Source organism: Micromys minutus, assembly GCF_963924665.1.
Source record: "Micromys minutus genome assembly, chromosome: 10".
Taxonomy (NCBI): Eukaryota; Metazoa; Chordata; class Mammalia; order Rodentia; family Muridae; genus Micromys; species Micromys minutus.
The window spans coordinates 35,993,439-36,010,059 of record NC_137979.1 but is presented as its reverse complement, the minus strand read 5'-3'; the positions used below and the strand labels follow the sequence as shown (position 1 = coordinate 36,010,059).

The 16,621-nt window shown below is 52.8% G+C and overlaps 1 protein-coding gene across 7 annotated transcripts in view; it reads right to left on the bottom strand.

The window, feature by feature from the left end:
* Positions 1–4,992: 4,992 nt before the first annotated feature.
* Positions 4,993–16,621, bottom strand: part of BCAS3 (BCAS3 microtubule associated cell migration factor) — a 435,283-nt gene continuing 423,654 nt past the window's right edge. For 4 of the 7 annotated variants that reach the window (XM_080924182.1, XM_080924184.1, XM_080924188.1 and 1 more), the window contains 3 exons: positions 16,120–16,185; positions 8,743–8,833; positions 4,993–5,841 (listed from right to left, as the gene is read on the bottom strand). In XM_080924182.1, coding sequence (XP_080780308.1) covers positions 5,805–5,841; positions 8,743–8,833; positions 16,120–16,185 — 194 coding nt within the window. In that variant the 3' untranslated portion in view covers positions 4,993–5,804. The remainder of the gene's footprint in view (positions 5,842–8,742; positions 8,834–16,119; positions 16,186–16,621) is intronic. The other 3 variants (XM_080924185.1, XM_080924187.1, XM_080924186.1) reach the window with 2 other exon arrangements.

Here is a 16,621-nt window from a genome sequence, read left to right as displayed (position 1 = left end):
ATACATCCAAGCCAACACCAGGCGCTAGTAATTCTTGATAGCCCTGTGCGCGCCTGCCCCACTGGGTTTTTCTTCAGGACCTTACTCTTGGCTAGGTCGCTTTTCTCATTCTTTACTCTGCCCATAATGCATCTTCAGCTCTAGCTCGCAGCTGGTGTGAGAGCCATTGCAGCTCTGCCTTGGTTCCAGTTTAGACAGGATGTGGCTCCTCCAGGAGAGATGTGTCTGGACACTTAGGCAGTTAGTGAGGGGACAAAAAATAGGTCAGCTTTCCGAATTAGCAATACATTTGCTAAGTTGTGTGTACGGGGACAGGCACTTTAGTACCTTGTAAAAATGTGTATGTATCGAAGTATGTATTTTGGACATTTTCCCTGGGTAGCACACTGTAGCTGGTCTACCCGTTTAGGCCCGAGATTTGAACCACGAAGGTCTGAGTTATTGGTCCACGAAACCGGACAGCTGTCGCCCAAGTGTCTACATTAGGGGATCTGAATCCCATTTATGGAGTTAAGGACCTGACCTGCGACTGGTCGGAGACTTTTTCCTGGCAGGTTGGGATTCCACCAACCGCTCCAGCCCACCATCAGGAAGTCACCTGGAGGACCTGCCTTAGCCGCTCTTAAGATTCTTTATCGACCCATCCCCAATCAAACTTTCTTAGAATATACTTGGATCATCGAAAACTGGCGCTGGGGCGGCCCAAGCAGCCTCTCCAGCGGCGCCTTGCGGCCCGCAGCTCCTGCTCCGCCCTACCCCCGCCTGGGTCTACCCCCCACTCCTCTCCTCTTCCCAGGAACAGGCGCCCCTGGGGGAGTCCCCCGGGCAGAGTGTGCGTGTCTCTTTAAGAGGCCCCGGGGGGCGCCTCTCGGGCCGCCCGGGGCTGGAGGGGGAGGGCACGGGCGAGGGCGCCTGGCGCCAGGCGGCCGAGGCTCCACAACAAAGCTCCGGCCCCTGTCACTTCGCATCGGCCGGGGCCCGCAGACGGGTGGGGGACGCGCGCTCTGCCGCCCCTCCCTCTCCCAGGCAGTCATGGGCGGGGGCGTCGGCCAGGCGCTGGCTTCGAGGTTCCAGGCCCCTTTCACGTGGTCCGTAGTCTCAGCTTCCCGCAACAACCAAATCGAGCACCAGTAGCCTGAACCAGAGGGGACTGCGTTCCCAAGCCTGGCCAGGCCGCCGAGTCCGTCGAGAATGGTCAAGCGATAAGGCTAATTTCTCTCTCAAGAGTTGATCCTTAAACTTGCATAGGTCCCAGTGGGTGTCCGCATGCATGACCCGGAGTGGATTTGCCTGAACCCGTATGGAATGGATGCGGGGATGCTGGGAGACGTGTGGTCCCGTGGCAGAGTTGAGTGAGGGGCACGTGAGCCCCAATAAGTGGGCACTAAGCACGCCTTGACATATGAATGTGCCTGGAAAAAGCTGGGGTGACATGTGTGGCCCTATGTTTAGGAAAAGTGGTCGTTAGAAGACACTAGACGCATTCGTTGTTCCCATCCGTGGCTTCTCCACCGGACCCGCGCCTCCCGGAGCCTTGGCGCCAGCTAGCTCGGTTAAGCAGTAGGGCTGGGCTCCCCCGCGGTCCTGGGTCTGGCCAGGCTGAGGGCCGCGGCCTCGGTGACCCCAGCCCCCGGCGGCCCAGCCTGTCCCGTCCACTTAAACAAATTGCGGCTGACAGGCGCGTAGTCTCCCTGGAGCCGCAGCTTGCCGGTCGCCTCTCTCGTCCCAATTACTCAGCGCAGGGTCTGGCCAACAAGCTGGGGTGCGGCAGGCGACGCGGGAAGAGTGGACTGCCCGACCTTCTTTCTGCTCACCGGTGTGGCCCTAGTCTAGTGCCAGGACCAGCCGCGGGGCCACTTCCTCGTTAGGCTCTGGGAAACATTGGAACAGTACCTCCTGTGTGGTACTGCCTGCCTTCCAGGTTGATGCGAAGGGGAGGCCCAGCTAAGACACACTTGCTCCGGTGGGCTGGCACCTCTTTGCATATTGGGAAATCATGTGGTTAGGAACATAGGTTGGGGAGACTTTCTCTAGAGCTTTAGGAATCCTAAACTGCTCAATCCTAAACCTTCTCAAAATTGCTAAATACTCTGAGTCTTGGTTCCACGAGGTGCAGCTGTAGCTCTTGGTACACGCCGGGTGGCAAACGTGAGGTGCCAGTCTTGAATTTTGAGTCTGGACATGGTGTGTGTTTGGAATCTCACAAGAACGAACCGGCTTGAGGAGGGTCCCCAAGATAGGCCCACCTGCAATAGTGGGCGGGGCTGGTCTGTGGGCACTGCAGGCTGGTTCTCTAGAGTACCTGGGCAACAGCATGGTCACAGTCTGCGGGTATCTCCGCAGTCCCATCCCTACCAATGAGCTACTGGGGCTGTAGCCTCCGAGCATCTTTCTGATCCTCAGCATCCCCTTTCCCTCCAGGCCATCTCTACTGAGCCCTTCACAGTCCCTCTCCTTACAGATGAGAATCCTGAAGCCTAGCTAGAGCTGAAGTTAATTTGCCTAAGGTCACATGGCTCCAAGTGGAAAAGCTAGAACAGAATCCCAAAGCTGTTCCTTAGAAAGGTGGTGTTGGTGCTGCTGTCCTGCTCAAAGAGCAGAGCCACACTGGCATTCGGAGACCTCCTCCTCTAGGCTCTGGCTTTACCGGTCTGCAGGAGGGTCTAGTGTGTGCATGTGCCTGTGCGTGTGTAGGTTACTCAGGGAGCGGCTTCAGAATGAGATGAGTCTGGAACTGTCTGGGGGGCACCATATGGAGAGCTCAGCTGCGATTCAGGTGCTGTACCGGAACAGGACGGAGCACACGGAGGAGCAAGGTGCAGACAGGGGTCAGCTGACTAGCTGTGACTCCATGACCTTGGGAAAGTCTCTGCCCTTCTTGGGGCTCAGGCTTGTCATCGACAAAAGGAGGGTAGACTGAGTGGGTTTAGTCCGATTTTTAAAACTTAGAAATGAGTATTGGGAATTTATCCTCAGTCACAGCCCAGTGGCTGTCTTCTGTAAGCTCCAAGCAGAGCCTGCCCTCATGTCTGTGTCTGTGTGTGATTTTTGCCCTTGGACCACTGGGCCTTTTACTGAATCACTCCCAGACAGTGCCTCGCGTTTTGAGTGGCAGGTTCCCAACAGCCTCTTTGCAGATGATGAAGGTATTTTCTTCCATCCAGAATGAAAGGGAGCCCAATAAGGAGGTAGTACTGTGAGAATTAGGAGGTCACTTGCTTTCCTCAAGGTCACCCAGTCCAGTCACAATTAGATTCATGTTCTGATGGCTTTCTGAGTGACGGTATCATGAGGTCTGGGGGTGGGGGGGCTGAGGTTGTTTCCGATGTTATCTGTAGAGGATAAGAGGCTGGCCCCTCTAGGGTTAGTGGCGCTAAGGTCCCAGGTCAAGCTCTCACCTTCAGCTGATTACAGACTAAGGCTGGGTCCCTAGCTTTCCCAATTAGCTGGAGGCCAGGCCCAGGGCCTTTCAGATAACCTGAACTCCAACCCGCAGCCCAGCGGCTATGGCCCCCGGCTTATCTAAGCTCTCTGATCCTCACCCTTCCCCCATTTACTTAGAACTGCCCTGACTGCAGGCAGATGAATAACCAGATTGTCCAGCAAGCTCGGCCAGCAAGTCCAGCACTACACCCACCACTTTCCCTGACTCGAGGAGGCCACATCTGTTTTCTCCCCACTGTAAAGGAAGGGCTGGGCTAGGGTCGGTAGGTCCCCTGAAGAGCTGATGTCTGGCAGCCATGTCTTTGCGCTCAAGGTGGGTACAGAGGTCGTGCTTTCTACAGCTTCTGTACCATCCCTGGTCAGCCAAGCCACCAGCTGTGTGCACAAAGCAGCCAGTGCTATCCTTCTGTCCTGTTGACTAAAATGCTGCTCCAGCTGGGGCTGGGGGCTGTGCCAGGCATATTTATGTCGATTGTTGCCCAACTAGGGAGAAGCTGCTCTCGTGGAGCCCCAGCTTGCTGGGTCTAGGCCTTGTGTTGCCATTTCTGCCTTCTCCCAAGCTTTCTTCTGATACAGGGTTTCTCAGCTCCCAGGAGCCGACTCAGATCTTTGCCCCACATACTGAACTGATATGGTGAAGGAGTCTAAATATTAAATTTCTCTTCAGGTACTGGCAGTTGGATGCGGGCTATGGAGAGGACAGGGGCCCAGACGCTGGCCCAGCATTGACCAGATGGTTGGGTGGGAAGGCTGCTTGTCTGTGAACTTAACCCTTCCATTAAAAACTCTACCTTAAGACACACCTGGCTCAGTGGGTTTCCTTCAGTCCTTCCAGGACTTCTCTGGGGTCTCTGGGAAGTGCAGGTGAAGGAAGAGGGGCCAGAACTGCGCTGGCCTCTTCCTGATCACCATGCTTTTCTGTTGTCACCGCTCAGGCCCACAATAGGAGAAAATAAAAAATAAGAACTTAGGCACATGGTGACATGCGCCTCAAATCTCAGCCCTCGAGGGATGCCAACACGGGGCGGGGGGTAGGAAAGTCAGGAGTTCAGGAATATACACGGCTACATAGTGAGTTAGAGGTTAGCCTCAGCTGGTCTCAGAAGCCAAACAAAACAAAACCCAAGCAATGCTTTCAGGCGATCCAACCTTCAGAGGATACCCAACTTTATAGTCAACAGGCTCTCCATCTACCAAGCATGAGAGAGAGGCTCCCAAGTGCCCTAAGACAAGGCCACAGGCAAGGGCAAGCTCTTTTCCTTGAGCAACCCAGCACACAGCAGGGGCAGGACTTAGAGATTCAAGCTTGGCTCCTCTAGAAGCCAGAGGCTCTGGTAACAGACAAGAATCTTAGAGATTTGACTTCAGTGAAGGAACACCTAAATTCCAGTGGGAAGATTTTCCTCCCCTTTTCTTCCCAATACAGGCTCATCTGACACTTGTATATAATGAAGGTATGTGTGTTGGGAGCAGGTGCCCATGGTCAGACCTATAGGACTTTGCTTGGTGTTTGGACAGGACCCTGACCCCAGCAACTCAGGAATGAACACTAATTGCAGCAAGATTTATTGGACAAGACGTGCACTTCTGACACGGCCTTAGTAACTGCAGTTTCTTTCACTGAACAGTACAGGACCAGGGTACAAGGGTTTAAAGATAAGACAGAAAAATCTCCCCATAAGCCAACAGGGAAGGGGCAAGGGGAGGCCTCTTTCCTTCTTCCTTCCCTATCACTCTGGGCCTCGTTCTCTCCTGTTTTAGAAAGAGCTGAGCAGAAATACCTGGGGGCGCTGTGCATCACAGCCTGAACTGGGCTAGGGCTGATGTCCACCAAAATGCCTGGCTGGACCTTCCAACTCTTCCCTACCCAAGGCCCTAAGCTCTGGCCACTGTTCCAGTTCCTCGGTGGGTAGTCAGAAAATACAAAAGCGGATCCAATGCAGGACGTTATGTGCAGAGAGAGAAGAGTCTGAGCTTCTGCAGTCTCTTTGGGCCACAGCCCCCACTGACAGGAGTGGGAGAGGTCAGGGTGTACCGAGGTGTTCTGAAGGTCTCTTCTCGTCCAGTTAGGGATGAGCAGCTGTTGTCACTAAGCTTAGGGAAGGTGGGGTTGAGGAGACTAAGAAGGGTGGGACCAGAGGTGTTCGGGGAGGGGAGATGGTGGTGTAAGGGAGATGGGGGCACCTCCTCCCCAGTCAGTCCTTCTAGGGGTGAGCAGGCCTGCCAGTTAGAAGTAGGTGGCTGGTGCCTATGGGAAGCCAGTGGGGAAGAGGCTGAGCGGCTGGCTCTCGTTGGTAGGGAGCGGAGATCGGTAGCCATCGAAGTTTCTTGGGATGCTGCCGCTGGTGGAGCCTGAGCTGTTACTCAGAGTCTCGATGCTTCCCTCTCGCTGAAGTTCTGCAAAACAGAGGAGAGGGCCAGGCTTGGTCAGAGTTGGCTGGAGATGGGGGGGGCACACCCTGGACTTGGCCGCTCACCATGAGGCCCCATTGTGGGTCCATTCACATTCTTCTGTAGGGAGGATCATCTCCTACCTGCTCTCCATATGGCCAAGTGACAGTTGAGTCACAAGGGGGCTCAGTCAGGGGAGAAGAAGCCTTCAGGCCAGAAGTGTAATGCCCTGTGTGACAGCACTGCTTCTCATGGGTGCAGGCTAGCACCTGCTCACACCCTTATGCTCTGCCGAATTCTCCCTCAATTCCTTAGTGCACTATCCAGGATCAGGTGGGCAGAAGCCAGGACAAGAGAGGAGACACACTCTGCCTGCCTCCTCTGTTCCTATTGCTCTTCTGACTTGTCTCTGGAGCTCCATCCCAGCATACCTCCACTGTCCCCTTACTCTCACCCACGAATTCTACCTGTTTGCCAGGCTCGAGTTTGCACCTTGTAGAAAGTGCATGGCTTCCTTGTATAATGGGATCCTCTGTTTGTGGGATCCTATTCCACTGGAGAGAGAATCCCCTATTTGTCTCAGTATTTCCTCTTAGCCCCATCCCACCCCAGCCAAGTTTCCTGGGGACCCACAGAATGTATATGCTGAGTTGATCTGTAGAGTAGCAAGGCCTGCTGTCCTGGTCCCTGTACCCCCATACTGCTATTTTGGATATGGCAGACAGACCTACTTAACTATGATAGCCTTAAGTGACTCACCATCTCTTCAATCAACTGAGGCAGGCAGAGGGCTGGGAGTAGGAATCCCTGCTTGCTGGATTCATTCATTCATTGGTTCCCTAAGGGTGCTCAGTTCCTATTCCCTCTTTGCTTTTAGCTGTTGGCTCTAGGAAGTGGGCAAGCGCATGCATGGACAGTTTCTGGCATCTTTTCCAAGCTCAGATGTGACCTATGGTTTAGTTTCTTCCTCTGTAGTCTGCTTGTCTGTGTTTTATAGAGTTTTGCTTGCCTATCTCAGGAGTACAGGACTGTAAAAGAAACTAGTCCAAACATCAAGGTAGATCCACAATACCCTCATCTGGTACGGATGGCTCCAGAGCTCAGGATCCAGCCTGTACCTGCCCCAGGCCCCTGCTGCCAAACACATGCAGCACAGCTGGCTTTGGTTAGGTGAGGGTCATGGCTTCCACTGGGCTGGCCATTGCCAGCCAGACACGCCCACCCTCTGACCGCCACACTACAGCCCAAGCTGGGCTGCCCCACAGCAGCAGCAGCAGCCAAAGAATGGGGCAGGGAAACGGTAACTCTGCCAGTCACGTTTGGGCCTGAGCCCAGGCTTGACGAGTACACAGCATCATAGACTCCCAGCGGGTTATGAGTGTTGTGAAGAGAAGAAGGACTGTGGATACAGGCTGAGGGACTGGCTGGGGTGCCTGATCCTCAAGAGACACGGGCTTCCTGTGGGGGCCTTGGCCCTGGGAAAGCCATGGATAACTCTGTATGGACAGAAAGATGAGGCAGAAGGCTGCTCAGATCTTTTCTTCCAGCTTGGTTTCAGGTCCACTTTCACCTGGGGACAGGGTTATTGTTCCACTTGAGGGAAAGGGATAGAAAACAAAGGGGAGGCCCCAAATATCAGCGAGCAGCATGGGCTTCTCAGAGAAACCTCCAAGAGAGTCCCTTCTTTCTCCTTTCCCCACAAGCAAGCCCAGGAGTGTCCCAGAGAGACCCAAGGACCTGAGTGGCTTTCAGAGGCCATGCCCTCCCACGCAGCCATCCTAGCACTAGGGGGCGCTGACAGCAGGGCCAGAAGGGCAGGAGAGGAGCAGGCAGTAGCAAGAAAAGCAGGGGCCTCCTCAGGGATACAGATGGTATTGATGCAGGCCCAAGGAAGAATGCCCCAGATAAAGGAGCAGGAGAGGCCATCAGTAAGGGAAGAGTGGCTTCTTTGCTGAGCAGAGGGAGAGCCCCAACAGTCTTGATACAAAATGCAACATATCCACACTGCCAAGGAAGCTAAAGAATCCACAGCCCAGGCCCAAGCTTGGCACCCCACTGTCCCTCTGTGTAGGACCCAGCAACAGCCCCAGTCATCTTGGTGACTCCACCACATGAGTCTGAGTAGACGCACCCCATCCATCAAGTGACAGTGCAGGGACAGTTGCCAAGGCCCATGCTTTCTCTTTGTTGCTTAGGCTGGGACTGGATTATTTAGGTACCTAAGGTATCTCAGGGTACCTAAGATTTTGCTGACTGTCTCCTTTAAACATTGCTCTGGTTTGTCTAAACTGGCCAGTGGGTCCCAAGATCTCCATATTTTCATTCAGAGCCAGGACACTATGAACCTCATTTTGTTATTCCTCTAAAGACATTCACTCACTCCTTATGGTCCCCAGGTATAAATTCCCTGGCACTACCAAATTACTGTTCCCAACCTGCTGCCCTGTCTGGCCTCACCATTGTTTCCTGTTTGAATGAGGAGCTTGCTATGGACAACTTTAGGCTGCTGGGCCCCAACACGCCTGCTCATCTTCCTAAGCTTTTTCCGAGTGTGCAGCACAGAGCCCCAGACCTACTGAAGTCCTCGTTAGGCCCCTCGGGTGCTTCCAAGTCCATTATCCCCTCAGGAAGACAGGCCCCGTTCCCCTCTCAGCAATCCCCAGGCGGGCCTTTCTCCAGCATGAACTAACCAGTGAGAGGACCAGGGGCTGGGCTGGGCCTGCAACGGTCTCTTTAGTGCTTTACTGCACGACTTCTATCAAACCCAATCTTTCTGCTCCTCCAAAGACACAGGAGTGAGAGTGTGTGGGACGTGAACATGGAGGAGGGGTAGATGCACACGGGATCCCCACTTCGAGTTACCCCCCAGCCCTGGAGTAAGCGGCGAGTGGAACCGCGTGGCCTTACCTTCCTCCATCACGAACGCACGATTTGTTACTGTTGGGCTGTTCACGCACGCTGGGCTGTTGGCATTGTTTTTTTTTTCCTTTTTTTTTCCCTTTTGGAAAGAAAAGCATTGAGGAATCTTTTTCTTTTTTTTCATTGAGAGATATGGACAATGATCCAGAAGTACACGGATCTCCACAAGCAGGAGAAGGTGGAGGGGAGTGCAGGGGTGACACACGGGCAAAGGGCGGTCTTGCAGCGACGCTCTGCTGACCAGGACACTGACATGCACGCAAGGTGGCAGGAGACTGACCAGTCATGGAGGGGCAGGCCCAGAGGTAGAAGTGTTGTGAATCTTTCAGTATGGGGGCAAGGGAAGAGGAGTCACACAGTAAGCATAAAACGACAGTTTCTAGAAGGGGACACACAGGACCTATGGCCCATGCAGTGGCAGATGGGGCCCCATGCAGGTGGGTTGCTGGGAGAGGGAGAGGAAGGAGGCAGGCTGAGTTTTCTGAGGGAACCCTGGGCATTTTAACATAGTAGCCTGGTTTGGTTCAACAATGCCCCCCACCCCTACCAAATCCCGCCACCCCTACCTCTCCGCAATATAAGTAGACTCCAGACGAAGCCTAGCAGAACCAGCTAGGGCCAGTTGAGGGAGAACACTGCCCGTGTCCCCTACTCCATACTGGTCTTACTAGAAGACAGGAATGTTACCATAGCTGATCCCCAATGGCACGAGCTGGGATGGGCAGGCCACGGGGGACGGGAAAGGACAGCAGGGCCAGCAATGAGAAGGGCAAGGCCCCTGCTTTCACGAAATAAGCCTGAAGCAGAGGAGGCCTTGTCTGCATGTTACCTCCCCCATGCCCCTTCCATACTGTGCCTGTCAAACTCCTAAGATATATGAGGGACAAAGAGAGATGGCTAGACTCTCAGAAGGACTCTGGTTACCCAGGAACATCTGAGAGGAACAAGAAGAAGAGCCATAGTCAATCTATGAGGAGATAGGCGCAGAGGGTCCCTGTTCCCAATCCTAGAGTGGGCACAGTCCCTTGGCCAATCATGAGTTGCCATGCCTAGTTCTGGGGAGCTCTGGGTGGGAGCCGATGAGGGAAGGGAGGCGATGGCAGGACTTCATGCATCAACTGATGTATTAAGCATCATAAGGTCTGGCTCCCATTCTCTGGGGGGGGGGGGGGGGGGGGAGGGAGACACTGAGGATACCAGACCTTAGTGAGACCTGGAACAGCTGTGGAAGCCTGAGGAAGGCTTCAGCAGAAGGCCAAAGTGAATTCTGCTTTAGATTAAGTATTTTTCAGGTCTAGTCTGAGACCATCAGAGGGTTCCTGGGCAGTACAGCATTGTGGAGATCCCAAGTCTCCAGGACCCAGAAGGACTCCTAGGGACCTGCAAAGGTAATGCTTTGTGTGTTTGGAAGAGAGTACCTGGGGCCCAGGCTCAGTTTTGGGGCAGCCCTGGAACTTCTCCACCACTAATTCATTGGCATCTACTGCCTGCCCCAGCCAACCTTGTGAGTGCCCCGATGCTGCTCATTAAAGGGATTAGTAGAACATTTTTATTAGGTCCTGGCTGTAGCAGCATACCCTACTCCTAAACTAACCACCCAAGCAGCCCAGTAGGCCTGGGATTAGACCTGGTGGGAGGAGTCTGCTCCTGCTGAGGCTCTGGCGACTTCCTGTGGTGAAGAAGGGCTAAGCCTTCCCTAACTGTCTGACTACCCTGGGAAGCCAGGTAGGTGAGTAGGCCGATGTAGATGTACCCAGCGTGGAACAAGCAGTCTAGGGGAGCTGTTAAGAGCACAGGCTCTGGCCATCTGCTTCCTGGGTGATTTTGGGCAGGTAGGTGCCTTGGGTTCCTGAGCAGGAGGACAACAATGTCTGTTTCCTAGCCTGGCTGTAGGAATGAAATTAAATAATGCATGGGGAGCTCATCACAAACTGCTTAAAGCTTCCAGTCAGCAAATGTGAGTTACTATTATTGTTACAAACAAATTAGTCACTGTGATTATCCCCAGGACTTCAGGGGCCCTCTCCAGCCTCCTCCCCCAACAGGTGGCCCTGCCACCCAGGCCCCTACCAGCTCTGCCTCCATTGGTACCTGGGCAAAGACTGTTTCTTTTTAATCAAGAAATGGCCCAGGGAGATGGTTGGCAGATATGTGTTCCCAGATTTTCATTTCCTTTCTTCCCTCTTCCAAACACCTTTTCCCAAGATGGAGAATAAATCCCCAACCCTGCTGACATGCACTGATTTTTTTTTTCTCCTCTTGCATCTACCTCCTAGTCCTCTTTGTTTGGGGTGGGCTTGGTGGGAGCCCAGGGTAGTGAATGGATACAGAGAAGCTAGCCAAATGTCCTGTCTTGCCCGGTGTCTGACATAGGAAAGTTCTGTAAAATATTAAAACAACGTTCAGTTCCTTTCTGCTTGAGGATTCTTGGGTGGAGAGACAGGTACCTGTTGGGTGGGGACATGGGGGATGTCCTCTCATTAAGAACTCAGAGTGACCAGCATTTTCCCTTGAAGGGATAAATAATGAGGAGAACAGATGACCATAGGACTGTTAAAAGTTCAGCAAACTGGTTCAAATGGGGTCTGTCCCAAGCAAACCATTTTGTTAACAAGAAGCTTGCACATAGAGGCTTGAACTAACTAGGCAAAACAGTACAGAAAGGGGAAAATGGGAGAAGGGGAGGGGGAAGGAAGAGGGAGGGACAGACACACAGAGAGAAACAAAGACAGGTAGACAAAGACAGACAGATACAGGGGTAGATGAGAGGCCTGAGAGCTTCCTGGGGCTGAGACCTGGGCAGGTGGCTAGACCTGGCAGATATGGTGAGGGGCTGCTTGTCTTATCCAGGTCAGGGCCTGTGCGAGGTCATTCCCCTAGTGTGGCTGAGGAGGTGGCGGCTTGTTCAGTAGGGACACAGATGGTGTTGGCTGAGATCGTTGAGTCTGTGACCATCATCAGAGACCACACTTTGGGCTAGAGCCAGCCTCAGCCCCTAGGGCCCTTTCCTTGGAGGTTAAAAGTACAGCAGTTAAAGAAAGCAGCCTGGGGGTTGGGGGACAGCTTCCCTTTGCATTTAGTACACCTCTCAGCTCTAAGGCTGGCTGGCTCTTCTAGACCTTCCTTCTGTGCTCTCTCCAGCCTTCCATCCCCTAAGGCTTCGAAGCTTGTAAAGATTCCAGTAGTCAAAGGGCTTCCTATTCTGGGGAGGTCTGGAAAAAACGGGGCTAAAGCTAGTGGAGCCAGAGACAGGAGTCACCTTGCTCCTCCAGCAGAGTCTCTGGGACCTTGCCAGGCTAGCCTACTAGAAGCTGCAAGGCTCCACCCATTCAGATCCCTGGAATCCTGGTTTGGAGATGAAAAGCAGGGCTAGCTCTGTCCTGCTCTTATCTCTGGGGCTTAACACCTATGTCTGAACCCAGATCCCTGACTGGCTGACGCCAGTCTTCTGGTCTCTTATACTACACACACAGCCTGGCGCCCTGAGAAGTCTCCTTCCTGGACAGCTCAGCTCACCCTCTGGACTCCCATGAACACACCTGCCCTTCTCTCTGCTCAGCTCTTTCCCCACTCAGATACACAAAGGAACACAGACCACCACCACAAGAGAATGAGGCTATTCTTCTAGGGCCTATCCTGTTCCCCAGCCTCGAGCTGCCAGTGGTGAAGGCAGATCTCAGGTGTTTTCAGCTCGGGGAGCCTTAGCCCTAGGGCCATGCATAGTGACTTAAAGAGCCTCAGCTACTCCTGAGGAGAGACCCAGGCCTAGAAGAACTCAAATGCTCCTGCACATGCATTCAGCCCGAGAGTGGTGGTCAGTACTAGGAAGGGGCTGTACTCAAGGAGACACATGGAGCAGCAGAGCTGGGCTTTATCTTCAGCCCAAACACATGGCACAGAACCCCTGGGAACTTGTTTCTCAACAGCAGGCCAGGGAGGTACCAACACCACTGCATGGGGCCTGAGGCAGGCAGACCAAACAGCTGAAGCCCTCCCTGGTGGGCCTACGTGAGAGGGGTACATGGTGACAGGAGACATATACATCAGAAACCAGAAGTAGGAGAATAAAAGCAGGAGTGGGAAGAGGAAGGAGAGAAGCTTGGGAGGGGAGGAGACCCCTTGGAGAGTCCCATGACCACTCGCTCTCTAGTCTCTCTGCTAGAGCTGACTGTCTGGGCATGCACATGCGTGTCCTTGTGTGTGTGTGTGTGTGTGTGTGTGTGTGTGTGTGTGTGGTGGTGGTGGTGGGGCATGGCACTCAAGTTCCAGGCAGAGCTGATTACAGCATGGCCCCACACTCCTACATAGCCTTTGAAGTGCTGAAGAGCAGCAGCAAGTTGGTGGGTGGGGTCTGGTCAGTCTGGGGGCTGGAGCTTACCCACCTAGGCAATGAAAGTCTTGAACCATCAAGTATGGGTACTTTCAGTACCCCATTCCCAGGAAACCCACACCACCAGAACCTCCCCAAGTCTTAGCTTCCAAGGATAAGGTAGGAGGACCAGCAGCATGTGACATCACTCAACACTCAGTGACCCTCCCAGGACCCATATTAAAATAACGTTAAATCTTGACCAAGGCTGAATCTATCCAGTCATAGGAATCTGAAGGGATAGAAAAAAATGGAATTGACCTGGTTCATTTCCTCTCTGAGGTGTTTGATAAGTGGCTAAAACCAAGTTTTAGTTTGCCCCGACTAAGCTCCCTACAGAGAGCCATGAGGAAAAAGAGGGTTATGAGAGGGTTCTGCCCTTAGTATTGTCAGAGAGCGTTCAACAACCTGGGCCAGTCATTTGCATCTGCAGACCATGAGGGGAGGGCGTGCTCCGGTGATGCCCTGGGCTATGTTTTCTAAGGCCTTCGTCAGAGAGTACTCCTTAGACACCTGGCAACTTGAGTGGGCTGAAGGGCCTGGAACAGACACCTCACAGGGGGAGCAGAAATGTTCTTTCTAGCAGTAGGTCCTGGTGCCGTTTAAGGCTGACTCAGAGTTGTGACACGTGGCAGCCATCTCTTTGGAGATGGTGCTATGGCACAACCTCTTCATTCAGGCCCTAATGAAGAGCTAGGATGAGTCTTATGAGCTGGGCATGTGTGTTCCGTTCCACACAGACCTAGGAGGACCCGGGGCTGGAAAACCTACCCTAAGGCCCCAGTCAGGGTACTTCACAAGCTGGTCTCCAGTCTTATGAGATAGCAGAGCCTGCAGACCACAAGAGAAATGCTATTGACCGGTGGGGGCTGGCGCCACATCTGGTTCTCATTCAAATGTCCAAGCATAATTAAATTCTCTACGACGCAGCGGAAGAGTTTGCTAAGATGTGGCTTACCCCTTTTCCATGAGGGCTAAGAAATCACAGTTCTTGTTCCACCAGAAGACTCACCCTCTTTCCTGCCACTGGCCCGCCCTAAATGGAGGGCAAAGGCCTACTCCAACCCCCCAGAGATCCGAGACTAAGCACGTGTCCACTGGGGCTGTGGGTTGGGGGAGGTTACTGTCACCATTCCTCATGTGAGGGTCTTCCCTAGGCCTAAGGAGGCAGTCCCTGTAAGTCCCTGTACTTCAGCGATGCTTATGTCCTCCACTGGGACACGCGGGATGTCCTATAAGACTGCGCTATGGAATGTTAATGACAGATGTTGACTGAGGACAGTTCTGGAGTCCAGAGCAGGGTGAGTAAGCTATCTCATATACTCCCTACCCCAGCTCTCACTGCCTTCATCAGGGAGGCAAAGGGCGATGTTCTGAAAGGAAAGCCTATGAGCATGGAACAGCAGGGACAGCAGAGTCTGAGGAAGACTGCTCTGCTCCCTTCCACAGCCTCAGGCAACTTCCTTTCCAGGCTCCCACTCAGGACCTCCCCACAGTCAAATAGAAGGCTTCTGGGATGGCTACTTCCCCAGCCTCCTTTCCCACCTGAGCATCTTCAGTTTACAGCGTCTTTTTACTCAGGGATTTATGGCTTTCATGATAATGGGTTCCATTCTATTTCCTCCATGCCGATATTTCAAACCATTATGGTGCAGGCTTTATGAGCATTTCTTAATAAGTGGAGGTATTTTGTTTCCCCTTTGAAACAAGCTGTCCTGTGAGTTAATGACTTGTGGGTATGGGTGCAACCCAAAGGCAGGGAGTTGGGGAGAGGATGCCATGGTCGGGGCCATGCAGAACCTTCTAGACTTAAAATCAAAGTACTCACACGCAACTAGAACCATGCAGGCACACATGGTCTGTGGGCTGGGCAGCACTCACCTGAAGGACGGGCTCTACACAAACACAGGGAGGAACCTATCCATCTCAGTGGTTTTCTGAGAGTCAATTTAACTTGTTGGTGGCATTCAGGTTGGGGCCATATGTTTGCTAACCTTTTCATTGGAGAATAAAGTTTTAAGGAAACTGACCCAATTCTCTGTCCAGCTATGCTAAGTCCGACAAATGTATCAGGATGAGGCCTCTGTGGCCTCTGTTACGTCTCAAACTGCTCTGTAGCCTTCCTGCGTGCGTGTGCCATGGCACGCAGGGGGGCGGGGGAGGGTCTCACTTAGCTGTGGTGGTGCCACCCTTCCCTGCCTGCAGCCCAGGCGGGGCTGCTATGGCTTTGCTCTTTGCCTTTGTGCTGGTCTCACAGACAGGCTGCTGGTGCCGGGCCCTATTCATTATTCAATTCCGCTGGCTCGGAGGAGCCTTTCCATTTGCTCCTCCAGGAGGGATAACAAATCTAGAAATGCAATTCCACTTTGGTGTATTAAGATATTGATTTGCCCGTCGAGCAGAAGTGCATTTGTTCTGCCAGCCCTCCTGTGGGTAGGAAGGGGTTAACCAAATGTTTATCACAAGGCTGGCTTCAGAGTTGAAAGTAATGTGATCAGTAATGAATTTTGTGTTACATTAGGTTGTATAAATGGACAGACAAGCGCAGACAACAAGTGGCCAGGAGTCGGGGCTAATCTAATGATGTAAAAATAGAGACAGCACCAATTATACTAGGGGCCAGCTCCAGGCTCCTGCAGGGACTGCAAATGAATAGGTACAAATCAAATTACTCACTAATAGACGCACTACAAGAGGGGCAGTCAATGGTAAATGCATTAGAGCCCAGTGACCTCTCTGCTCTGCAGAGCAGAGTCCCAAAATTTGACTTGCATCTTCAGAGTGGGGGGCAGGGAGTGGTACTCTCAAAGAAACTCTTGTTAGTGAAAGATGGCCACCACTTCCATCCCAGTCCCCTGCAGAAGAGACCTCCTGTCCTAGCTGACCTCCGGTGCTTTCTCAAGTCTGAGCTCTGGGGGAGGGAGACACCCATGTGAGGGAAGTAAAGGGCAGTGGGACCAAGCTTTCTGTGTAGGCAAAGACAGGAAGTTACATACCCAAACACTTCACAGCCATGTGTCTCTCAGGGGAGCTGTTTGTGACTGCTACGTCAAGGGCTGTGTCTGCATTGGAAATAAAATAGTTCTGTAAAGAGCGTCACACATCGACCTTCCAAGTGTTCAACAAGAGCTGAGATCAAACTGAGTAGATATCAAATCTGGTTTGACCACTGATATTTCCGGGGGAGAATTCTGGGGTGTGTTCCAAGGTCCAGCACATCTAGATTTTTTATTAGCCAAAGTTAGCAATCTCCATTTCTTCCTTGTTCCTTTATTTCTGACTGTTGTTGGGGGTGGGGGGGGGGGAGGATGAGAATGTAGACTCAGGCTTTGCAATAGCTCCTTGGATTTTTTCCCCATGGTTCTATGGATTTAGACCCCATGCCTGATGTCCAAAGTTGCTTGCCAGTGTGCTGGGCCGCTTTGGGAGGCTGTGGAGACGTGCTCAGAGCTAGCCTGATATCCCTAAAGTCAGTTCTTAGTGCTCTAAGTCTTTTAA